The sequence below is a fragment of the Polypterus senegalus genome, chromosome 10, assembly GCF_016835505.1.
Source record: "Polypterus senegalus isolate Bchr_013 chromosome 10, ASM1683550v1, whole genome shotgun sequence".
Lineage (NCBI taxonomy): Eukaryota > Metazoa > Chordata > Cladistia > Polypteriformes > Polypteridae > Polypterus > Polypterus senegalus.
In genome coordinates this window covers 134,648,439-134,674,686 of record NC_053163.1, presented here as the reverse complement: position 1 = coordinate 134,674,686, position 26,248 = coordinate 134,648,439, and the positions used below count along the sequence as shown (strand labels likewise).

The window sequence follows — 26,248 nt, the reverse complement described above, 5'->3', positions numbered from 1 at the left end:
TTGAAGAGAGACAGAGAAGCAGAGACACTTTCATGTCCCGCGAGATGGTCAAGTCACGTCATACTTTAAACTTTGGAACCAAATCCCGTGATACACATGCAGAGCAGGTTAGAGATAATGGAAGTAGAAAAAACAAAGAGTAAAGGTCGCATTTGCACAAACAAATGCAAAATATTACTTGATGAAATAACGGAACAGCGAAAAGAGAGAATAGCGTTTGAGGATGTCTGGGGGAGAAGAGAGATGAAATGCAGATCATGTGGCATGGCAGCAGCAGCAAGCCAGCAGCTGATCGAGCAAAGAGGAGGTAAAAAAAAACAACTGTCGTTTGTTTCCCATTGTATCACCGTTTAAGAGGGGTTTCGGAGGAGCGGCCATCTCCTTGGGGTGCATTCAGCCATCCTCTTCACAATGGCATAAAGCACTGGCAGAGGGGAAAAGGGGTTGGCGAGCAAATCGAGCAGGTCGAATCCCCCTAGTTTTATTAAAAATGAAATATTCCACTTACACAAGCATTCAGACCCTTTGCTTTGGCTCAGGTGCATCCCCTTCTATTGCTCATCATTGAGAGGTTTCTACACCTTCTTTGGAGTCCACCTGTGGTCAATTTAATTGACTGGACTGAATATGAAATGGTGCCCACCTGTCTATAGAAGATACCACACTTGAAGAATAGCCAAGCCATGAGGTCGAAGAAGCTGCCTGTAGAGCTTAGAGACAAGATTATATCGAGGGACGACTACAGAAACAATCCTGTAGCATTAAAGGTTCCTATGAGCACAGTGACTTTCATAATTCTTATATGGAAGAAGTTTGGAACAACCACAACTCTTCCTAGAGCTAGCCACCCAAACAAACTGAACATTCATGGCAATATCAGTGAAGCTATCTGAAGATGAGAGAAATTTCCAGAACGACAACCACCATTGTGACACCCAACTGATCTGGGCTTAATGGCAGAGTGGGCAGACAAAAGTCTTTCCTCCGTAAGAGACACATGGATGTCAACATGGTGTTTGCAAAAAAGCACCTAAAGGACTCTCGGGTGGTAAGAAACAAGATTCTCTGCTCTGATAAAACCAAGATTGAACTGCCTGGCCTCAGTTTCAAGTGTCATGGCTGGAGGAATCAAGGTGTCCCCTGCACAACACCATTCCATCAGTGAAACGTGGTGGTGGAAGCATCATGATGTGGGGCTGGGGACTGGGAGAATAGACAAGGTTGAGGAAAAGCTGACTGGAGCAAAGTACAGAGACATCCTTAATGAAAACCTGCTCCACAGGACCTCAGACTGGGATGAAGGGTCACCTTCTAACAAGACAAAGCAAAGACAACACAGGAATGGCTTAGGCTCAACTCTGGAAATGTCTATGAGAGGTCTAGATAGGACTCAGACTCTAACACAACCAAAAATCTCTGAAGTGACCTGAAAGAGCCGTCCACCGATAGACTCCACCCAACCTGAAAGAGCCTGAGAAGACGAAGAAAAGAATGGCAGAAAACCCCCAATCCAGCTTGTCGTGTCAGACCCAAAAAGACACCAGATGGGAATCGCTGCCAAAGGGGCTTCACCGAAGTTCTGAGGAAACTGAGGGTCTAAATACTTGTGTCAATGTGAGATTTTGGGGTATTGAGTGTCACTTGATGAGGGAAAAAAACAAATGTAAATGATTTTAGCTCAAGACTGCAACACAACAAAATGTGAAAAAAGTGAAATTAGGGGCCAGAACACTTTGTACAGGTGCTGTGCGTAGGCTCTCTTGAATGGTAGCAAAGAAAATCATTAGAACCAAAGTCTAGAAATAGAAATAAAGAACAATCAAACATGCAGCCTGGTAGTGAATCAAAGAAAACCATAATCCACACTTTTAACTTAATTTTAAAGTTAAACTCCAATAAATGAAGACTGCAGACACATAACAGCAATTTGTCCTGGGAAACACGGCTGCCAGAAGAAGCCGAAGTATTGCATAAAATGAAAGCCAGAGGTTGTGTATTTGAGCCACCGGTGCAAATCTTTTGATCTTCTGCATTCACTGATGAACAACTGGAGCTTCTAAGCAGCCAATCTGGCTTCCTGGGTGTCACAGGGCAGTAAGCACACTGGCACAACCATGTATGGGCAGAGGGCAGGGCATGGTGTCCTCAACCTCCATGCAGATGTCTGTATAGGGGTCCAGAAGGATCATGTTGGGAAGGGCCTGGTTCCTGCGCCGTTCCCCTACTATGTACACTTGACCATTGACCGTTGCACAACCCATAAAAAACTTTTGGTCTAAACACGGCTCGTCCACCAGTGTCCACTCATCGGTGTCTATGTCCAGACGTAAGGCCTTACCTCCCACTAGGTAAAGGGCGCCATTCAGCATTGTGGCACAAAGGTCGTACCTGCAAAGGGAAAAAGTCGACACATTAGGACTGATGAGCAGACTGCTTTCACTGCTCTGACATTTTACAGTTGTGACTTTTGTTGGGTTGTGCTAGTGACATTTTAGGAATGGCAGAAGAACGCCAACATCACACTGGAGCCTTAAGGGGCTCACAAATGAACAAGTCACTTGAGTAGTAGGAGACAATCCAGAACTGGGAACAGAGAAGGACAAAAAGAAACCCACGTTAACTCATCTTACTGTCATTCCTCCCTTCTTAAAAGATAAGTTCTGAATCTTTCAAGTTGAGGTCATTTCTTTACAAACATGGCACATATGCATTTGCCACACCAAACTGTGTTCTGAAGTTAAGCACTTTCAACAACATATTTGCCCACTTTGTTGATTTACAATGGAGGATATGGGGCATGGAAGAAAAACTTAAAAACTTAACCAAATATGGTCATTTTTAAAGCCAAAACAGTCAAGTATTGATCTACGTCTTGTGATTTATTTTTTAAGGTATTTGGTACACTTTATTAATCCCCGAAGGGGAAATTGTCTTTTTGCATGACCTTTGGGGGTCACAGCACAGTGTCAGCCATTGTATGGCATCCCTGGAGCAATTTTCAGGTTAAAGGCCTTGCTCAAGGGCCCAACTGAGTAGGATCCGCTCCACCTTACATTACAGATTACATTATAACATAGTTTATAGGTCTCATTTTTAAGCAAAAAAAAAAATATCAATATTATGAGATTCAGCCATTTTATAAGAAGACTAGCTATGTGCAATGGCCAGGCCCTTCCTGCACAATAACCTTTCATCCACCCAGGACGTGGTTTCTTCTCAAAAGATCAAATCATATCAGAATTTATGAAAGAATTCATGCATTCAGATAGAAAATGTATCCTTACCACAAGAGAAATAGCACCTGGAATCTATACATATAAAGGAGAGTTGGGATCCAAGAGACTGTGTTTGTGTGTTTGTGGAGGGAGGGTGAGGGAGTCACGTGATCATCTCCCCTCCCATTTACGTCATTTCATTCACTTCATTTCGCTCGGAGCTGAGCTCTGAAGCTGACGCGGTCTTGTTGTTCTTTCTCCTTAGTGTTTAGTCTTCTCTCCTTTACTGATGTACTGTTTACTAGACGCAGTACTTACTGAATAGTATTTTTTCCCTTAGTGTTTCTATTTAGTGTTTCTTTGTGTTTAGTACTCGCGGTGTGCCGGTGTTCCCGGCGGTGTTGCGGTTTACTGTTACTTTCTACTTCGTTTTTGTACTTTAGTGTTTAGTAGACTTTTACTTTATCTCATTCACTGTTGTTTTTTACTGTTGTTCCCGGCGGTGTTGCCGTTTTTCCCGTTTCTATTTTTTATGTAGCATGTTCACGAATTAGTCACAGAGAAAATTTATATATTTTGGCTCCAGGAGGACAAACCAAAAATGGTGTATATAAAGAAGCTCTATAAGTCGCATGTAGATATATAATTATTCCAAATACAGCGACTGCAGCGAAGCGCACGAGGTCTGCTAGTATGCAATAAAACGATTATTTCCAGATCCCTTTTTGGAAACATGAAGGACATGTTTACTTATATGAAAATTTTGACACTTTATTTTCCAGTGGGGCCCCACAGCTTTAATTGTAAAGCGCCACTGCAGGTTAGATATTTTTTTAAACTTACAGAAAACATTTCATTTTAGAATACAATTTTATGGTGGCCCCCAAGCGACAAAAAAAAAATTAAAGAAGTGACGCGCACAATTGAACAGAGTAACGTGGAGAATTAAATGCGGCACACACAATGAAACAAGGCGAAGCGCGATATTCAAATGAGGTGGCGCTGTGGTGGTGCTGCGCCCTGTTAGTGACGCGCGACAGATTAAACGTGTCGCGCTCAAGTACATGGAAAGGGTAGGTACCTTGACAAAACAAAACGTTTGTCTGTCACGCCAAGTTTTCGGTTAAGTAGCACGCTGAATGAGGTTAATATAGCACTCTTTTTTCAGTTATATTATTGGCGATCACAATTCTTGGTGTAAGTACATCAGTGTGTATGTAAATAGGTGGCCATCCATTTTCTTTTACCTCATGCAAGATATTAGTTAAAAAAAAAAAGTTTGGTATAAGTTCAGTATTTTTCAAGTCAAAGTTATTGCTTTCCAAATAAGATGCATTTTCCACGTAAAGCTGTTAAAATAAAATCGATCAAAGTAAACTGTGGTGCTTTCCGTTTGCCTGCAGTGCGGTGCCTAATATTTTTGTTATAGCTGAATTAACTGGAGGCGTTACTTTGAAAAATACCGGTTTGTTAAAATTCTTCACACCATTTTATTGTAATAACAACCACTAAAGGAATTTATTTGTAACCTAACGGGCTGCACCGTGGTGAGTTTACTGTATCAGTGGAGATGTTACATAGCAAAAGAAACAGAAAATCGAGCCTCACGTTTATGGTCTCTCTGTACTACCTGTATACAGTGGTGTGAAAAACTATTTGCCCCCTTCCTGATTTCTTATTCTTTTGCATGTTTGTCACACAAAATGTTTCTGATCAACACACGCATTTAACCATTAGTCAAATATAACACAAGTAAACACAAAATACAGTTTTTAAATGATAGTTTTTATTATTTAGGGAGAAAAAAAAATCCAAACCTACATGGCCCTGTGTGAAAAAGTAATTGCCCCTGAACCTAATAACTGGTTGGGCCACCCTTAGCAGCAATAACTGCAATCAAGCGTTTGCGATAACTTGCAATGAGTCTTTTACAGCGCTCTGGAGGAATTTTGGCCCACTCATCTTTGCAGAATTGTTGTAATTCAGCTTTATTTGAGGGTTTTCTAGCATGAACCGCCTTTTTAAGGTCATGCCATAGCATCTCAATTGGATTCAGGTCAGGACTTTGACTAGGCCACTCCAAAGTCTTCATTTTGTTTTTCTTCAGCCATTCAGAGGTGGATTTGCTGGTGTGTTTTGGGTCATTGTCCTGTTGCAGCACCCAAGATCGCTTCAGCTTGAGTTGACGAACAGATGGCCGGACATTCTCCTTCAGGATTTTTTGGTAGACAGTAGAATTCATGGTTCCATCTATCACAGCAAGCCTTCCAGGTCCTGAAGCAGCAAAACAACCCCAGACCATCACACTACCACCACCATATTTTACTGTTGGTATGATGTTCTTTTTCTGAAATGCTGTGTTCCTTTTACGCCAGATGTAATGGGACATTTGCCTTCCAAAAAGTTCAACTTTTGTCTCATCAGTCCACAAGGTATTTTCCCAAAAGTCTTGGCAATCATTGAGATGTTTCTTAGCAAAATTGAGACGAGCCCTAATGTTTTTTGCTTAACAGTGGTTTGCGTCTTGGAAATCTGCCATGCAGGCCGTTTTGCCCAGTCTCTTTCTTATGGTGGAGTCGTGAACACTGACCTTAATTGAGGCAAGTGAGGCCTGCAGTTCTTTAGACGTTGTCCTGGGGTCTTTTGTGACCTCTCGGATGAGTCATCTCTGCGCTCTTGGGGTAATTTTGGTCGGCCGGCCACTCCTGGGAAGGTTCACCACTGTTCCATGTTTTTGCCATTTGTGGATAATGGCTCTCACTGTGGTTCGCTGGAGTCCCAAAGCTTTAGAAATGGCTTTATAACCTTTACCAAACTGATAGATCTCAATTACTTCTGTTCTCATTTGTTCCTGAATTTCTTTGGATCTTGGCATGATGTCTAGCTTTTGAGGTGCTTTTGGTCTACTTCTCTGTGTCAGGCAGCTCCTATTTAAGTGATTTCTTGATTGAAACAGGTGTGGCAGTAATCAGGCCTGGGGGTGGCTCCGGAAATTGAACTCAGGTGTGATACACCACAGTTAGGTTATTTTTTAACAAGGGGGCAATTACTTTTTCACACAGGGCCATGTAGGTTTGGATTTTTTTTCTCCCTAAATAATAAAAACCATCATTTAAAAACTGCATTTTGTGTTTATTTGTGTTATATTTGACTAATGGTCAAATGTGTTTGATGATCAGAAACATTTTGTGTGACAAACATGCAAAAGAATAAGAAATCAGGAAGGGGGCAAATAGTTTTTCACACCACTGTATGTTTTGAGTGTCCATATGTTTGACAGTTGTGGATACTGCACAGTTTCACTGGTTTGACACAACAAGTGGTGCAGTGACTTATAAAGAAAAATCAACGTTTAACAGTCAGCCCTAATTACATAATTAAAAAAAAATCTAATGATCTAATGTTGAGGAGACACTCATCCTTACAGTTGCTGCTTTCCATCCTGTAACGGGATGTATCCTAAATGATTTACTTTCAAATAAGAAAAATTAAAATGTTATTAATATTATTATTATTGTTGAAGGATAAAAGTAACATACTGGTAATATTTCATTTTTTAAGTATTTTCCCCCTTTAATTCAAGTAAAAATATATATTAAATACCATGCTTCAGACTTGCTTTTTAGGGCCACCATAAACTTTTGCATGGCAAATGCAGCATCCTTGGAAAGCACTTTGACTTGAAACAATGCTAAACGTATCCTTTACCGTTGCCATTTCTGAGTCTGTGCCATGTGTGGTAGTTCAGAGTAATTACAATGTGTGGAGTCTGCCTGGCGATTAATGTTTCTTTAGTGCATTATTAGGAGCTTTTCAGCAAAAGTGAACTCCATAAGTGGAGTTGCGCTTGTAAATGGGTTTTTTTAGGAAGCTACACCTTATCCTGGTTTTGTGTGTGCCTGTAAACGCACTCATTGTGGGGCAGCACCGTCTTACCAGCATCATAGACCCCCAGGAATAGTAATGCGCTGTGTTTAGATAGCAAAGCATAAAAATGCATAGACATCAGAAACATCGCGGGTCTCTAAGCTCCTGGGGCCCCTGGCCAGTGCCCATTGTGCCCATACATTAAGACGGCCTTGCTGTGGGGCTCCAACTGTCAAAAAGAAGTAAAGCTGTCAGCCTTCTAAAGGGGCATTTAAAATGATTGACCCTAATTGAGTTCAATTCTGGTAGTTTTCAACTTAAAAATATGTGGTTTATACTAAGTGATAGAAAAAACTGCCCGAGTTTAATGTCCCTGCTTGCCTCACTGAAAACAGGCAGAGTTCAAATGCACCTTCTTTCATTTCTTTTATCATTTCAGCCCACAAGTCAAATGCTCAATTTGTCCTCATGGCTGGACAGCCTTCTTGTACCTTTTCCTCATCAGTCGCTTTCACAAACCGCACCTCGCTGCCAGTGGAGGAATTCCCGGTTCACCAGTACCTTGCAGGCACTCCAGGAAAGCTCCTCTACATCTCTGCACCTTCTCTTGGGACACTCCAGGGGTTTTTACCCCTTTGCAGAGACCCCTTTCTTGTGAAATCACAACCCAGTGTTTTTCTGATATGAAGGACTGCTGGTTGACATGTCTTTAAATTTCATGTTGCACTGTGATTACCAAATGTGACTTTGTGAACTCCAGCACAACAAATGCCTTCTGCTTTGACTCACCGTTTTATGCATTTGGCTGCCTGGGGTCAGAAAAGCCAAATATTTTTCCACCCACATAACAGGCAAAGCATGGATGGCTTTCCTGTAGCTCGGAGTAAAACACATTTTTATAACCAGAATTAAACTAATTTGAAAACAAGGACATTCTTTTTGAATTCCCAATTTGTGAGTCATGGAAAGCAGCAGGGATCGTCACTCACATTTTTACAGCACTCATCCTGTTAAACCTGGACATAAAGCGGACCACCTGTCAAAAGCAGTCTGGAGAAGTCCCACATACAGCCGGGACCATCTCAGAACATTAGACAAAATGTGACAAGAACAGGCCATTCGGCCCAGTAAAGCTCGTCAGTCCTATCCACATAATTAAAACAAAATAACATCAAGGTGTCCCTAAAGTCATATGACCCCCCCACAGCACAACTTGGCAACCTAATCCATGTGTCTGTGGTTGTCTGTGTGAAGAAAAACTTTAAAATGTTTCTGCAAAACTTACTCTTAATAAGTTTCCAACTGTGTCCTGGTGTACTTTGCTGAACTCATTTTAAGTCCCATTGGACCGATTCCCTGCATAATTTTAAAGAAATCAATCACGTCTCCTCTTCATGTCTGTTTGCTCAATCTGAAAAGGTTCAGCTCCATCAGTCTCTCCTCACACCTCATACCTTGAAGTCCTATTCAGCCAAACTACTCGTCTCTAGATTTTCGCTAGCACTGCTATGTCACACATCCTGGGTGTTTTTCTAGTGGGTTAGACACCACCTAATGGAGGACTTCTTAACTAGACACCCAAAACCACCTCAGTGCTCCATGTGGATCTGCCATTTATGGTGAACGCTACCAAGACAAAGGGTCCAGCTGGGTGGCAGTCAAAACTGGAAATCGCAGACCTGGAGACGTGGAACAGGGCATTCTCATCTAAACAGAGCATTAAAGTCATTGGAGAATATGGAAACCCTGCATAGAAATGTGGCTTCCGATTGTGAAAGCGTACTGGCATGTCATAAACTCATTTGGTATATCAAAACTTGGAACCTAAGCAAAACTAAGTTGGAAATTAGGAGGCCACGATGAGATCTTTTTGACTTTCTCTCTTGCTGAGGATATATGATTGTTTTAAGATTTTAAAATCTATTTCATTTAATTCAGGGTGGTCCAGGGCCAGTCCCGCAGAATCAAGTCTGGATGGAGCACCAGTCTGCTCCAGGGCACAATCGCCCTTTTAGAGTCACCAATCTACCTAACCTGTAAGTCTGGGAGAACTGAGTGGGAGATACCAGACATGGGATCTGAACCCAGCATACTGGATCTGTTATGCTAGGGCTAACCCACTCTACAACGCATGAGGACTGACAGAACAAATTGCTTTTTCCTCTGACATGTTGACATGTTGAGGCCAGATTAGGCACAGGACACCCTCACTCACCCCAGGACAGTTGAAGTCATCAGGATTCCTTGGGGTCCACACTGGAGACAAAAGAGTTCCTGTTAAGAAGGCAGGCGTCCCAATTCATTATGAAAAAGGCGCACAGCCCCACTTTGCCTCATCCAGAAGTCGTTCTTTTTGATTTTTTTTCTCCCGCTTACGAGTCGATAAGGCAGGACGTCATTTCGCAGTACAGTGAGCTGATTATTAATGTGTTTAGAGTTTATATTATGGAGTGAGATCTCTGTTAAAGGTAGGTGTAATAATTTAAGTCACTTTTACATTTCACACGTGTGATTACGCTTGCTTCTGAAAATTACGGTAAGTGTTCTTTTCACTTCAAGTTCACACGGGATGCCACAATGTAAAACGGTAAAAAGACGGTAAATGGTGAAAGTAAAATACCTTTTCGAAAAAAAGGAAAGTTACCTTAGATTCTACTGAAAAATTACCTGTTTATCTTAAACAATACTTTTCATTATTTTTTACAGCCAAATTCTGTAAAATCAATATTTTTCTACCTTCAAAATATGCTAAAGTATCTATCTATCTATCTATCTATCTAATACCATTTACTGATATATTAGAGTTACATTGAAAAAATTGCTGTTAATTTTACAGTGAAAAATTGTCAAATAGCGAAGGTAAACAACTGTAAAATATAAAACGGTAAAGCACTGTTTCAGTAACACTGAAGTTCCGGTATTTGCATAAGGCCACGCCCCCTTTTATTATATTGTTTCTGGTGAACCGCATACCTTTAAATAGGAGGGAAAAAAAACTTAAACACAGTTAGCAGACTTATTTTTCGTTTTTGAGGTTATGGAAGCTGATTTATGGTGGGTTGTATTCGATAAGTAGGACACCATACACCACAAAAGCAAACTTTACTTCTCCATTAGATAGTGTGTTGCATGTAACTCCCTAAATTCTTTTCAATGTATATAATTAAATGATACATGTTTGCTATTGGTTGTTGTTACTTTAGTCATGCGAAATGTGTACGTGTTTGATCCTGACAATACTTTCTAATGGTTTATTGATTGGCATATTTATTATACTTCATGGATTCCAGGTTATGGTTAAATGTTCACTGCTGTTGGAATGTGTTGTAAAGAAAAAACATTATTTATTACAAAGTTATACCAAATCAAGTCAAGTCAAGTTGAGAACATGCACTGGTACAGCTCATTGTCACACCCACCACATGACGAAACAGCTCGGGATCCCAGTTGGCAACCCCCCAGGCAGACACCCTCCAGAAATAACCCTCTATCTGCCAGGTGTTACGTGGGTGACCCCTTGGCCTGGTTCGTCCACTCAGGTCCCCAACAATGAGGATCTTACGAGCCTGATCACCCTCGAGGAAATGCGCTACATGGCCATAGTGCCACAACTGACGCTCCTTCATAATGCAGGTAATGTGCCTCATTTGGGACTCCATGAGCAACTGCTCATTCGACACAAAGTCAAACCAACAGTACCCTAGGATTTTCCGCAGAGACACAGTACCAAAGAAGTCCGGTCTTCATCTCAGGTCACTGGATAGCATCCATGTCTGCAACCATATAGCAAGACAGGAAGCACCAGGACTGTAAAGACTTGGACCTTCGTCCTTTTGCAAAGATATTGGGAGCATCACACACCCCTTTCCAGCGACCTCATGACCGCCATTCTCTCCCAATTCATCTACTGACTTCATAGGAAGAGTCACCAGAGACATGAATGTCACTGCCAAGGTAAGTAAACCTCTCAACAGTTTTTTACCATAAATATAATTTTTTTTAAAGTGCAACGTAGACCTAAAAATATTGTCACCTTATTTTTAACAGCAAAATTCTGGCAACCACAGCTGCCAGTACTTTACCGTAAATTTAACATAATTTTTTTTCGCAATGCGTGTTTTGGGATGGTATCGGTGTTGCATTGTATATTGAAGGTAAATTGCGTTGGCTAAAGCCCCGTGACATGTGAAAGCTGCATGTACGTTGATGCGAAGACAGCGACACGCTGGTTACTGCATGTGTGCCATACTGTATGCGGCCTCTGCTAATGTTATTATTTCATTTGAGCTTGAATTTCACTACATCTAGCTACGTTAATGTGGAGTCAGTCAGTTGTTAAGTTTCAAATCCACATGTTAATATTTTAAATATTGTACTTGTATATTGAAAGGTGCCATTTTACCAAGTAATAATAGTACAGTACACTTTTGATCTATTGCTGCCATTCACATCATATGTAATGCTATGAGTTTAGTACTATTTCATTTATGTGCATGATGACTTATAAAGGTTAATTCCCTGTCTTTCACAGAAAACCACACACACATACTTTGTAAAGGTGAAAAAAGATTCCTTTGCCAATTTCATACAGTGTGAACAAGGTATTAAACAAATAAGCTGGTGATCCTGGAAGACTTTGTGTGCCTCTTTGTCTCTGACCGGACATCTGCAGTGGGGTCAGCTTCCTGCTTCAGCACTGCATGATTGTGAAGTCTGCCACTGAGCAATACCTTCAATCCAGTTTCACTGAACTGATTACACTGCAATGCATTCTTTTAGAAGAGCCATCCATATGCAGCTGCTAGAATCCTAACTGGGAAAAGAAAATCCGAACACATTTCTCCAGTTTTGATGTCACTACACTGGTTGCCTGTGTCATTCAGGATTGACTTTAAAATACTGCTTATGGTTTATAAAGCCTTAAATAATCTCGCCCCATCTTATATATCGGAATGTCTGACACCTTATATTCCAAATCGTAACCTCAGATCCTCAAATGAGTGTCTCCTTAGAATTCCAAGAGCAAAACTTAAAAGAAGTGGTGAGGCGGCCTTCTGCTGTTATGCACCTAAAATCTGGAATAGCCTGCCAATAGGAATTCATCAGGCAAATACAGTAGAGCACTTTAAAAAACTGCTGAAAACACATTACTTTAACATGGCCTTTTTATAACTTCACTTTAACTTAATCCTGATACTCTGTATGTTCAATTCATCATAATAACTATTCATAGTGGCTCCAAAATCCGTACTGACCCCAACTCTCTCTTCTGTTTCTTTTTCCGGTTTCTTTGTGGTGGCGGCCTGCGCCACCACCTACTCAAAGCATCATGATGCTCCAACATTGATGGACTGAAAGCCAGAAGTCTACGTGACCATCATCATCAAGTCCTTCCACGAGAACCCTAAATCCAAAGAGGACTGGTTCATTTATATTAGGTAGATTGCCCAGAGGGGACTGGGCGGTCTCGTGGTCTGGAACCCCTACAGATTTTATTTTTTTCTCCAGCCTTTGCAGTTTTTTTTTTTTGTTTTTTCTGTCCACCCTGGCCATCGGACCTTACTTATTCTATGTTAATTAATGTTGTCTTATGTTTATTTTTTATTTTTCTATTCATTTTGTAAAGCACTTTGAGCTACATTTTTTTTGTATGAATATGTGCTATATAAATAAATGTTGATTGATTGATTGATTGATTAAATTGTCAGTCCACAACTCAGCTTGATGCACTTTTTGTGGCATGTTGTGTGAAAAAAATAAATGGCAGAATATGTGACAGAGCCCAGCCTCGATGGAATTATCCAAGTTGATAGTACATGAACAGTTGCTTTGGCTGATGATATAGTAATAAAAGAACCAAGGACAAGGTTTGTGAGTGAGTATTTAGTAATCGTCTCTGTTTCTTCTTGGTAGAGTAGTGATCAAGCCCATAGCACGACAAGATGGTTCATAGCAATTTTAAATCATTCCCTATTTGTGTCGCAAGTAGTAAAAGACTGTGAGCAACCATAAGCGTGACATATTTTTTTCCTGTAATTATTGTCTAGTTGTCTACAGAAGAAAAACGGTAAATGATATCTGGGCATCAATATTCAATGTCAATAATGGTGAACCCAATGCCCCGGCGTACGCAGAGGTAGACAGTCAGCGAGATGAATTGCATAGCTGGTTCCCTTTTAAAATGGATGAACTGCACAAAAATGTTTTGCTTTTTCCCATCCCTTTTAAAAATGACACGGATGAACTTTATTTGTGCAATGTCAAGACTTGTTTAAAAATGAACGTATTCTGTTTTAAGGCTATTTGTTCATTTGCAACTCAGTTCTATCACTTTCATTTTAAAAACATCAGAACAAGTTCGCTTTTTTCAATTTAAAAAATGCTTCATTTTAGAACACTATTTTATGTGGCAGATTAAGAAGTACCACGACTGTAAAGAAATAACCTCAACTTGAAAAGTACCGAACATCTTCTTTAATTACAAGCTCACTCTTGCTGTTCCTAAAACTTTCCTTTTCTTCACTTTGCTTCTTTGACAATTCTGACACACAGAGCCGGCTCTAAGGTGTTTGCAGCCACCCTGTTTGCTTTGAGAGGAATCATCACTGCGAGACCTGGACATTGAAACATGAAGATAGGACTGGGGAGAGCAAAGTATTTATGCTTTCAAATTCAGATTAATAGCAACGTCTGTTTACAAGACTGTCTCAGAAAATACGCTTTTGATGGGAGCCATTACAGAAAATAAGTTGAAACTGGGCTGTATTAGTAGTTTTATTTATTGCTCTAACCGTTTCTCTAAAGAAAATACTGACTTATTGCTCAAACCGCATACAAGATCTGTAATTTTCTATTTAAACCACTAGTCATTTGTGTACATTTTGATGATGGTGATATTCTATTATAGTTATATTTTTTTTTTTGTTAACATGTCACCATAACATATGCATATCATTTAAATAAATTAATTAAACTGAAAACTTACCATAAAAGCAACATTCAGTGAAACTAGGAATATAATGATTATCTCTAAATAAGAACCTTTACCCACAATTCCTATTTACCATATGCTCATATATGCAAATAACGCAAGCTACCTACCCAATTAATGCATGAGCTTTTCCAGCGAGAGAAGCACTACGCATAACTTCTTTAGCGTGCCCAGAGCAAATATCACAAATGGTGGTGAGCAACAGAGGACGATATTTATTAAGTTTTAACACAAGTTTTAATTTATGTCCATTTGGGAAACGATCATAGTTTGGGTAAAATCAGCTTTTAGCAATTCACTCAGGAGCTACAGTCCTGTTGCTGTTTTGATTGTTTACTTTTATTTCGCCATGTCTGACTCTTCAGGATTATTACATTGTAGTAACAACATTGTTGTTGTCCGTGTTATTGTTGGATTGTGTAGGTTTTCAGACATTAAGACTAAATATTCGAAAATAATATAAAAAGAATATGATCGGACATTTTCTTTGAGTTCAAATGTTCGTAGGTTTATTGTTTAAAAACTGTAGCGTCACCAAGGGCTGTTTCCGGGCAACAGAATGTGCTGAGCAGAGTGCAGACAATGCAGACTCCGCTGAGGTGCACACCTTAAACGTTTCTTTGTGCTCCGGTCTGGACAAATGCTTCTAAACAAAATAAAGATAGGAATCTCCACATAGGGCTAGCCACTAGAGGGCAAAATAGGTGCTTGCCTAAACTGCCTATGCCCTGAAACGACCCTGCGGACACATTTCCATTTACTTTTTTGAGAATACCATCCAAACATTTTGTGGACCAGTGGAGGCCAATATTTTTTAGACCTTCACTTTTATGTTTTAAAATGTTTTGTTGAAATAGATATTGTATGATGAAGACAGAAGGACAAATAGGATGAAGTCAGCTGGTCATCTGTAGCGATGAGCAAACTCGAGTGCGGCAAAATCACAGAAATGTCCCTCAACTCCACGAAATGCATTGAAGTCAGTGGGAAAGTAGGAACTGAGCTATATTTGAGTGGATTATAATGGTGCAGTGGAAAAATAGCATCCCCCAAAAACTGCTTGTGTCTTTCTATCGCTACTCTATCGAGAGTATCCTGTGCTACTGCCTCTGCGTGGGGGTTTCCAGCTGCGCAACAGCGCAGAGGAAAACATTTCAGCGGATCGTAAAGACTGCAGAGCAGATCATCGGCTGCTCTTTACCCTCTCTGGATGAACTGCACAGATCTCGCTGCCTCAGGAAAGCAGAAAACATCTAAAAAGACTCCTCACACTATGCTCATGACGTGTTCCAACTGTTGCCATCAGGCAAAAGATATTGGAGCATCAAAACAAAGACTAATAGACTGCATAACAGTTTCTATCTGGTTGCGATTAGGGCACTGAATGCCACCTAATCACCTCCAATGCAGCAGTGCAATAGATGACATCTTGTGAGAAAGTGTTTCATGTGCACTAAGGTATTATGTTCAATGTTTGTGTTCTACCTTATTTCTTCTTATCCTTTTGTAATTATATTTATTTATATATCAACACCGCAGGGACTGCACCTAATTTCGTTGTATTTGTTACAATGACAATAAAGATATTCTGATTCTGATATCATGTGTCCCAGGGGGCTTGTCCACACTTCTGGACTGTTTCTTGTGGTGAAATATGTAATTTGAGCAGTAAGACAGCAGTGCTAACTACTTCGGGCACACGCTGGTCATACCCCGAAGTGGTAGTTTGGGACCAGTGTTTTAACAAGCATCGAAATGCGCTCCAAACCTCTTTTGCACATGTGCAGTATACATTTCACCTCATACGGCATCGTTCTCATTGATTTGTGTAACCTAGGAAAGAAAAATGCTTTAGATGATGGTGAGTAACAGCATAAAACTCTTATGTTAATTTCGACATTTTGACTTTTAAATGTGTAAATATTTGCATGTGTAACATACTTCAACAAGGCAGCACAAATCGATGCAACACAAGCTCCCATTAGTTTGAAGTCACGTTTTTGTTTCCCATTTATCTATGCAGATACTTTGCACTTTCTTCTTCCATCAAGATTAAAGAAACGCCTTGTAAATAATAATAAAATCTTTTATTTTTTTATTATTTCACAGCATGTCCTGTGATTTATTATAAGGGGAGGGCTCCTTTAAGGCTTGCTTTGAGTTGCTGAGCACATCATTAATGTGCATACGTAATTAGCCATGCAGTGCTGTTCTGCCAGAGCACTGCCGTCAATGTTATATATCAGTAATACTGCAGGCTTTTTTTTATTTATTTTTTTTTAATTTTTAAAATACATGCGGAATGGGACTCTAGCAGTGTTTCTCAGCTTTTGTGGCTTTGGGACACAATGTTACCCTTTTAAAGTTTACTGATGGCCCACATACAGCAATCAAAGAGTCACAGGATTGAAATCACAGTGAGTGGGAAAAATATTGCACATCACTGTTTATTCCGGCATTTTTTTCATCAAGTGCTTGTGACTCAGTGACAACCAGCGAAACCTGCAGCCATCTTGCAGTAGTCATGCGTGAAAGTTCTGCACCTGGCTGCTACTTCCAAATCGTAACCTCAGATCCTCAAATGAGGGTCTCCTTAGAATTCCAAGAACAAAGCTTAAAAGAAGTGGTGAGGCGGCCTTCTGCTGCTATGCACCTAAAATCTGGAATAGCCTGCCAATAGGAATTCGCCAGGCTGATACAGTAGAGCAGTTTAAAACACTGCTGAAAACACATTACTGTAACATGGCCTTTTTATAACTTCAATTTAACTTAATTTAACTTAATCCTGATACTCTGTATGTTCAATTTCATCATAATAACTATTCATGGTGGCTCTAAAATCCGTACTGACCCCTACTCTCTTTTCTGTTTCTTTTTCTGGTGGCCTGCGCCACCTCCACCTACTCAAAGTTTCATGATGCTCTAACAATGATGGATGGATTGAAAGGCAGAAGTCTACATGACCATCATTATCAAGTCCTTCCGTGAGAACCCTAAATCCAGAGAGGACTGTTTCATTTATGTTAGGTAGAATGCCCAGAGGGGACTGGGCGGTCTCATGGTCTGGAATCCTACAGATTTTATTTTTTCTCCAGCCGTCTGGAGTTTTTTTTGTTTTTTCTGTCCCCCCTGGCCATTGAACCTTACTCTTATTCGATGTTAATTAATGTTGATTTATTTTGTTTTCTTATTGTGTCTTTTATTTTTCTATTCTTTATTATGTAAAGCACTTTGAGCTACTGTTTGTATAAAAATGTGCTATATAAATAAATGTTGTTGTTGTTGTTGTTGTTACTACAAAGTACTCTATGATGGCAAGTTGGCCTCACAAAGTATATCATGGAGCGCTTGGCCGGCCGCAGGGTGAATTTCCAGGAGAATATTCTGTGAACAACGTCATGGCAAACACTGCATGAACACTGCAAAAACACTTGGGCAAATTTTACCAATCAACACTATGTTATCTCACTTTGCATCTCATTATTGTTTAACTGTTGGTTAAAAAAAGTGTTTAAAAATTTAAAGAGAAAGTTAATTAAAATGGAAATGAATGCAATCTCCTGCGGTAGGCGAACGCCCTGCCCGGGGATTTGTTCCTGCCTTGCACCCTGTGTAGGCTGGGATTGGCTCCAACAGACCCCCGTGACCTTGTGTTAGGATATAGCGGGTTGGATGATGGATGGATGGATGAATGCAATCTCATCAGTTAACAGCTCTGATTGGTTACTAATTAACAGGATTTCAGTTTGGCACCCCACTACACTATCTGATCATCAACAGTGTCGATGTCACACCAGTCCATTGCAGGGCGCATTCGCATTTTTACTTTGGGCCAGTTTTAGGTTATCCACATGTCATTGAACTACAGCATAAAACTAGAATTGAGCCATCTACTTTTTAAAGCATTTTTTCCACTACAGACTCACACATGGTAGCACAATGTTTGACCAGAGTCCTGGGTTCAAATCCCAGGCAGTCACTCTCTGTACTGAGTTTGTACATGTTCTGTGTTTCTTAGTGTTTCCACTTCTGCTCCTTCTGGAACCCTGGTATCATCAGTTGACTCAACTTTAAACTGTCCTGCTGTGATTTAAAGGTTAAATAGGTACAGTACAATGGATCTGAGTGCCATCCAGAAAGCCTTAGACCAGATGGTTATGGGGACAGACTTTGGCTTCCTGCACCCCAGTAATGAAAAATTTGGATCAGAAGTTGAAAGACGGATGGGTCACAGGGTGCTAAAGCTTATATCAACATGCACAGGTTGACCCTACTGTTTATGAGACACTCGCCCACCGTTGGGAACTGGGATACTTGTTAGGAAATATGAATTACATAACATACTCAGACAGGAGCCTGTCCTAGGAACAACCCACGTGGGGTCAGTTTGAGTTTCTTCAAAATAACATCAAGTCAAGTTTTGAAGGTCCCTAAACTTCATCTACCACACTACATACAGTAGGAACGTCCATTTTCTGTGTGATTTACCAGTTCATGTAATCTTTGCAATGCTAGAAGAAATTGGAGTACGACATTGGACATGCCAACTCCACATAGCCAAGTCTTATTAATAAAACTTTCAGTGGATTTGAGCATGAAAATATGATCAAGCCAAAAAACAGAAAATGTATATGCCAACAAAATCTGACTCATAAAACCTGCCATATGAACATTTCCTTTATAAATCACAAATATCTTGTAAATGTACCAAAGTGAACACACCTCAGACTCTGTCTAGTTGCCACCCTAAAGCATCCATATGTGGACTATGCTAATCAGCCTCATGCATATGCAATCACAATGCTGTAGAACTTCATTGGCTGGTAAGGCAGCATCTCACCTGACGCATCGAGTCCTATACTGCACTCCACAACTGAGAGCACAAGATCACGTGTTGCATTATAGCACCTCTCTTCTGCGTTCTGGGGGTCGGGGAAAGGCATAAGGTGTCAGTGCCAGTGTCTAAGCAGATACCAACTACCGTATATGCGGAAAACTCACGCTATTGGTACAAGGGATTATAATATGCTAACTGCCACCTGAGAGAAGAACCACGGAGCACACTGCCTTTTTCTCTATGTGGGTGCGGCAATGCGTTGTATCAGCGTGTGCTCCTAATCTCTCTCTCTCTATTGTGCCTACGTGACCAACACTATAATACACAAACTGTTCCGAAGCAACACCCTCACACCCTCATACACCTTTATTGTAAGAGCATCCCTTATCTACGATGAAGCGTTTAATCAAAAGAAAATATGAAGCTGGCTTTAAATTAAACATTGCGAAAAGAAATTGGTAACTGAGCTGCTGCAACAAAATTCGATGCATCTGAGAAACTGGTGCGAGACTGGAGGAGGAAAGAAGATGTAAAAAAAAAAAAAAAGAAGTTAAGTGTCGCATTTTTGAACAGACATATAAGTCGGGGTCTGATTTTATGATCGATTTGTTGGGTTTCAAGACCCAACTTATACGTGAGCACAGACGGTATCATCTGGAACATGTGAAGGCCATATGACAAACTGATGTAGCCTACCAATAAACCAGCCACCGTGTACAGCACCATCACATCTGCCAAAGCTACTTATATTGTTTTTTGGATTACTTGTGTTCTGTTCTGTGTATTGTATTATATTGACCCCTTTTTTTTTTTAACACCCACTACACACCAAACCTACCCAGAGAGGGGTCTCTCTCTGAACTGCCTTTCCCAAGGTTTCTTCCATTTTTTCCCTACTATGGTTTTTTTTTTTTTTGGTTGAGTTTTTCCTTGTCTTTCATAGTTAGTCAAGGCTGGGGGGCTGTCAAAAGGCAGGGCCTTCTAAAGCCCATTGCAGCACTCCTTGTGTGATTCTGGGCTATACAAAAATAAATTGCATTGTATTGTATTGTACTTTGTCTCAGAATAAATACATTATTGGTTGACCCAGGCCACTGACTCACAGTATCTGTCAGTCTCATCATGGCATCAAGAATGACTTGTGCATTTAAGAAAAGCAGCTTAATTCTTGCTACGTGTCCATCTTGTTATGAGTGCAGTCAATTGCTCCGATTATAATGTTAGGAGACCTGAGGCCTCATGTATAACGCTGTGTGTAGAACTCGCACTATAACATGGCGTAAGCACAAAAGCCGAAATGTGCTTACGCACAGAAAAATCCAGATGCAGGAATCTGTGCGTACTCCAACTTCCACGTTATTCCGCTACATAAATCCCGATCAGCGTGAAAACTAACGCTCGTGACGCGCATTATGTAACGCCCCAAATCCTCCCAGAATTACGCCTCTTTGAATATGCAAATCAATATAAATCGCCCTTAAGCGCAGCCTTCTGTGAAAAGACAATGGGAAAAGCACGGGGGGAAACATAAGAATTTCAGCGAATACCAAGTGGAGGCAAAGGAAAAACATACTATTTGTTCAAATAAACCGTGGTATAATCAACAAAAGGAAGTTGATCGAGTGACATAGCGTGTTGGAGAAACTTGAAAGCTCACATTCACAAATCGCACAGTGCGGAAATAAAAAGAAGTCACATATCAAAGTCGCCGTGAAAAGCCGAGTTGTAGCCCACTGTCTGAGTGTCATATGAAAACTTTTTAGGGTACAGAGAAAAAAGGCACACAGTGGGGAAAAAGCACGAAATGTCAACTTCAATCTCGACATTTCCACTTTAATCACGTAGTTTATTTTGTCATTAAAGTAGAACATCATAAACTTCATCTTAAAATCGTTTAATTAACCAGTTTCTCAAATCACATCGTAATTAAAGTAGCACGTTAAATGCTTTGTTTTGTATTTGATCTTCTACTATGTGATCTATGTGTGTGAATCACTACTTGCTTCTTAAACTGGCTCTCTTCCTCCAACTGGACACAGAGTCCATTACATTCGTGATATTACAGCTCTCTGAATAACTAAAATACTGAGATGTATACGTGATGTCATTTTCATGATGATAGGAGTTAAAGCACGTTATTAAACATGTGTTTGACTTCGATGAAATAATTTATTGCAGCAGTACTCAGGGGCGGCTCTAGGCTTGTGGTGGCACTGGGCAGAGGAAGAATCGGTGCCTCCTTCGCCCGCCAATGTCAATAAGGTAGCTTATGCACGGTGGATGGCCACATCTGTTGCGGACACTGCATAGCCGCCTCGTGCTCATGACACAAGCATTTAACTTTTGTCGAAATTTGTCGCTGTGTTTTTAGCTGTGTTGTTATTTTCTCTTTCTGTTTTATATTCAATATATAATGGCGTAGCCGTCACTGCAGTCAGTGCTTTTCTTTCCCCAAGTAACCGATCGCCACACAATCAGCTCTGTAATAGAAGTTAAGCCATCTGTAAGCTTAGCGCCGATTCTTCAAAACGTTTAAAGAACATTGAAATATCTTCGTAGTACATGTTTAATTATTCTATCCTTCACGACACTCCCAGTGAAGAATATAGATTTAAATGAAGTTAAAAGTTTTATGTGTATAATTTAACAAACATATTTTGCTGCATTTCACCTTAAAAATGATATCGTCATCATATGTAAATATGCGCTTTATAAAGTGGCTCAGGTTGTGAGATATTATAACTGTAGTGCAAGTTTACAGTGAGGTGATTGTACTTATAAGTACAAACCGTTCTACAAGTTGCAATTGATTGAGTGCATTTAAAGTTCTTGGGATGAAACTGTTTCTGAACCGCAAGGTCCGTACAGGAAAGGCTTTGAAACGTTTTGCCGTGGCTGAGGCAGTGTGTCCTTAAAGCTGTATACCGATAATTCTCTTTCCGATCAGCTGCTGCTGTGATTCACACTCAGATACAGTGATATAAATACTCCGAGTCGTGCAGTGAGAGTAATATGGAAAAAGATGATCCGCTGTGGCAACTCCTAAAGGGAGGAGCTGAAAGAAGAAGAAGGTGCAGTGAGAGTAACAACGGTAAAGCAGTTATGGTATTTGGAATACTATGGCTATTCCCTGGACCATTATATTGTTACGAGTTAATTACAATCAGATGCATTAAGCTAATAAACAATATGCGGTTAGTTTCGGTGTATTTATAAAGCCGCGTCAGGAAAATAAGGTGTAAACACACAGGAACAGTAGCATTGCTTTGACGCTGGGTGCCGCCATTCTACAAAACTTGCGTACGACAAAACATGAGGTACCGTGAAAAAGTGTGTGGCTTTACGCCAAGTGTAGGTTTTATACATCGCGATTTGAACGTGCTGCGGTGGGTTGGCACCCTGCCCAGGATTGGTTCCTGCCTTGTGCCCTGTGTTGGCTGGGATTGGCTCCAGCAGACCCCCGTGACCCTGTATTCGGATTCAGCGGGTTAGAAAATGGATGGATGGATTTGAACATGGAAAAGTTCTTACGCAACATTTCTGTGCGTACACACCGTTTATACATGAGGCCACAATAGTTTTTCAGTGCAAATAAATATGTAGCATTGGCCCTCTTAAAATGGAACCTTTAATATGCATCACATTCAGCACTTCTGAGGTGTTCGTCACGTCCCTGCACATTATAACAGCTTGGTGACATAAACTATTATGTGTGCGACTCATAATTTAGCTGGTTTGGCTACATTTCCTTGCTTGATCAAAGGTTACGTCATTTCCCAGTTTTTTCAAAATATGTCTACAGATGGGTCCGAGTTACCGTAAATATACACATAATTTCCCATCAGGTTTTCTTTTATAAAACCCAACGTTTGTGTCAGAAGTTGTATACGCACATTTTGGGCCTTATTTTGTGCATACACAAGTTTTATACATCTGACCCCCAAAGTTCTAAAGTAGCCCCTGGCAAATCAGCACCCTACTTATAACAGAAGTGTAAACCATAGGAAAACAATGTAGGAATCGGTGAAAATGATCATCATCTTCTCTAACTATTAAACAACCAGTAATGGCGTACTGCACGATAACGTGCAGTGAATACACTTGACTTCAGCATTCCTAGTTTTCATGCTCTTTCTCTGTACGTTTAGCATTCATTTGCTCAGAGGTTGATGCGCTTGTTGCTGCTTCCTGAGCAGCTCTTCTTTTCCCCACCCTAGCAGCCCGCTTCTTCTCTTCTTTTGTTGGCATCTTTCCGCATTAAAACTGATTTAAGTCAGGGTTTGTGATGCAATTACTTAGTACGTTTTCCTTAATTTTTCACTAAGCTGGCACTTAACTCTTCAATACGCCTCAAGAATGATTTAAGATATGAATAGGTAGGGGAAGTGACGGCGAAGGTGGTACGATGATGCCCTCTGGCTATCTGCCTTAAGAATGGTTTGAGATATGGAAAAGTAGGGGAAGTGACGGCGAAGGTGGTAGGGATGAGAACGGCATCCATACACATGCGCCACATGGCCGCTCTGCTGCCCGCTGCCAAGAGTTGATTCTACAATAAAATAAAAAGAGTCATAAAAATCATCACCCCAAAAGCTGATAGTTGACATCACGTAGTATATGTGTATCAAATTTCAGGTCAATGGATCAAACGATTTGTGAGCTACAGGTGATTTAAAACCCTGGACAAACGGACAGCCACGGCAGCGTATTATAGAAGAAGATACAATTAACGTGTGTCAATTTTGAAATGTTGAGCACTTCAGAGCAAGTATTGCCTGTCTGCTAGTCACATCACAGCCCTTCCATGACATCTCTAGTTAGCCTACCGTGGAAATGGGGAGTAGGAGACAACATCCCACTGGTCCTGGTCTACACGAAACCGCTGGATGCCTTTGTACACGTCTCCATTTTCATCTAGGCCACAAGCTACATAAATGGTGGAGTCCAGACTGGTGGCTGCTGCCCTCTCCACAGCCTGGATGAGAGGACTGGCACTCTCCCAGCTCTCAGCACCTAGCTGAAAACTCTCCACATCCGTGATGGGTCCACTATCCATGCTGCCTCCCAATATGAAGAGTTGGTCTTTAATGCCCACTGCGCAGTGGCTGTGCCTGGACTTCTTGAAGGAAGGCCCTTCTGTCCAACGCCCCTCGCTGCAGAGAAACATAAGCACCCAGTCCACGCTGTACCACACCACCTCGTCCAGAAAGTAACCTCCTGTCACCACGATGGCATTCCCTGGAGAATGAGAAATATATCAGATATCTAGAAATACGAGAGAGCCATTTACAGATTGCCAGTTGGCTGTCTTAGGAAAGGGTCACTGAGTAGACCTAATGGCACACTTGCCACCCACCCACAGAGTGTGGCCACTCTCAGACAGATATGGCCATTTGCTGTACCTGATGAAGTCAGAAGGCCAGCTCTGAATTAGGGATGGCAATACAGCAGACACCTATTAATCAGTGGTGCCAGGCTTTGAGTCCTTACCAACTATTAAACAGTGCTATCCCACTTTTTCCTTATTGGCCAGCTTAATGAAAAACAAGCTTTCAAATGTAGGGTAGCGAGATGAAGCACTTGTATGGACCCTTTGTCATGCAAGTGACATGTTGTAACACTTTAAAGGTTCATTGCCCACCCAGCTTTGAGTTTTTGAAAATTTTTTTTTTTTTTTGTGAAGCTTGAGCAGTGGGGTAGTCTAAATGTCTGACGTCTGCCCCTAACTCACTTCTTGTGAGGAAGCCTTACAGAGACCGACACTTTGGTCTCATTGCCCCCGAGGTTCTTCAGCAGACATGAGCGCTCATTACCTACGGCTGCCACAGCGTATTGCGTCAGATTCCGGCGCTGCAGTGGGGCACATGGCTGCCACATGCCGCTACGTGGGTGAAACTGAAATAAATGCTGCTTTTCTTGATCATGGCGACCACCCAGCACATACAATGTTTCATGTGCTCGTATTCGACGAGCCACTGGTCTGGGCAGAGTCCAGCTTGGAGGTGGGTTGGCATCCAGCTTGCAGATGAGTTTGGCACGGGGATCAGAACCACGAACGCTGCTCAACAGTTCCCCCACATAAGAGAGGCTCAGACACTCGGCCCGCACCAGACCAGCCAGCTCCAGGAAGTCTTTTTCGCGGCTAGGGTCATGTGCCACCCACCTGAGAACCACTTCAAAGGCCAGGTCCTCCCGTGGAAGCCAGAGTTGGTTGCTGGACAGCAGCTCTGCCACATTCTCCTTCGAGAGATACACAAAGTCCTCTTCACAGGCCAGAGCCGGGAGGTGTGTGAGCACCACGCCCCTTGACGCCTGGTACAGCTCCATACAGCCCAAATGCCAGGCATAAGCCATCATGCCCAAGCAGTTGCTAATGTGCAGCTCCCGCTCTAGAAACTTGCAGCACAGCAGCCTGGCTCTTTCCATCTGCAGGTAGTTGGCAGCTTCTAAAATGGAGAGCACATTGTCTCGGTTCAGAGTGAGCTTTGATGTCTCCACAAAGTCCATCAGCTGCTGGAATTCCTCCAAGCCAACTCCTCGAATTTCAATGTGGTGCTGCCTGCTCTCCCGGCTGCCACCATAAAAGAGAGCCCGGAAGTAAGGGCTGATGTTGGCTAGTGCTTCCCGCTGGACACTAAAAGACTTACAACCTATTTGTAGGAAGACAGGGCCGTCACCTCCGTCATCAGGTGGAGGGCTCCTTGCCTGGTCCATCTGCACAGCGTTAGAGCCTGGGCACGCTCCTTCACCTAAATCCATGTTAGAAGAAACTGACTTCTCATGCCAGGAAACTGCTCAGTTGTGTCCTGCAAGATATATTTAGAACCCATCCCAAACACTCCGACCGCCACAGTCAACTGGCAGAGAGCTGGGTATTCTGGGAAGCCTGGATCTAATATTAGCCACAGTGAAGTTAGTATGGGGAAGGCTCTTGTCTGGCTCAAACCAGGAGTATATTTGAATGTATTTCTTATATATTTACAAAGTGGCTTTGCTCTTCAAGTAATATTCTGCTCAGAGCTGTCTGCATCATATGTACGGTATATAAAAAAGAGGGTGTGTGTGTGTGTGTGAGAGGCCGGCTTACTTTTTAACGTCCTGGAATGCAAAACACAGAGATGATGGTTCAGTAGCTTCCATTCACTTAACATGTCAGGCTTCAGACCAACACTTTCTCACTACTTGGGACTTCTATGGCTCTTTGGTAAGTACAAGTATATCCACAAGTATCCTGATACACTGAACACGGTCCGACTGACTTCTTAGAAAGAAAAAATGTCTCAGATAAACAACGGGGAAACAAATGTTTTTGGTATGTATCGGTCAGGGTCATCATTA

The 26,248-nt window shown here is 41.3% G+C and overlaps 1 protein-coding gene across 1 annotated transcript; it reads right to left on the bottom strand.

Moving 5' to 3' along the window:
* Nucleotides 1-328: 328 nt before the first annotated feature.
* LOC120537671 (kelch-like protein 23) lies at nt 329-25,741 on the bottom strand. The gene is made up of 3 exons (XM_039766774.1): nt 24,724-25,741; nt 23,737-24,148; nt 329-2,388 (listed from the first exon to the last, which is right to left on the bottom strand). The coding sequence occupies exons 1-3, from the start codon at nt 25,667-25,669 to the stop codon at nt 2,085-2,087; spliced, it is 1,662 nt and encodes a 553-aa protein (XP_039622708.1). The 5' UTR covers nt 25,670-25,741; the 3' UTR covers nt 329-2,084.
* Nucleotides 25,742-26,248: the final 507 nt, after the last annotated feature.

Excerpts from the sequence above, each read along its gene's own strand:
- LOC120537671 (XM_039766774.1), bottom strand. The coding sequence starts at position 25,669 with ATGGATTTAGGTGAAGGAGCGTGCCCAGGCTCTAACGCTGTGCAGATG. Across the intron at positions 24,149-24,723 it reads ATACGCTGTGGCAGCCGTAG|GGAATGCCATCGTGGTGACA; the intron begins GTAATGAGCGCT and ends CTCATTCTCCAG. Across the intron at positions 2,389-23,736 it reads TCCTACTCCCCATTTCCACG|GTACGACCTTTGTGCCACAA; the intron begins GTAGGCTAACTA and ends TTCCCTTTGCAG.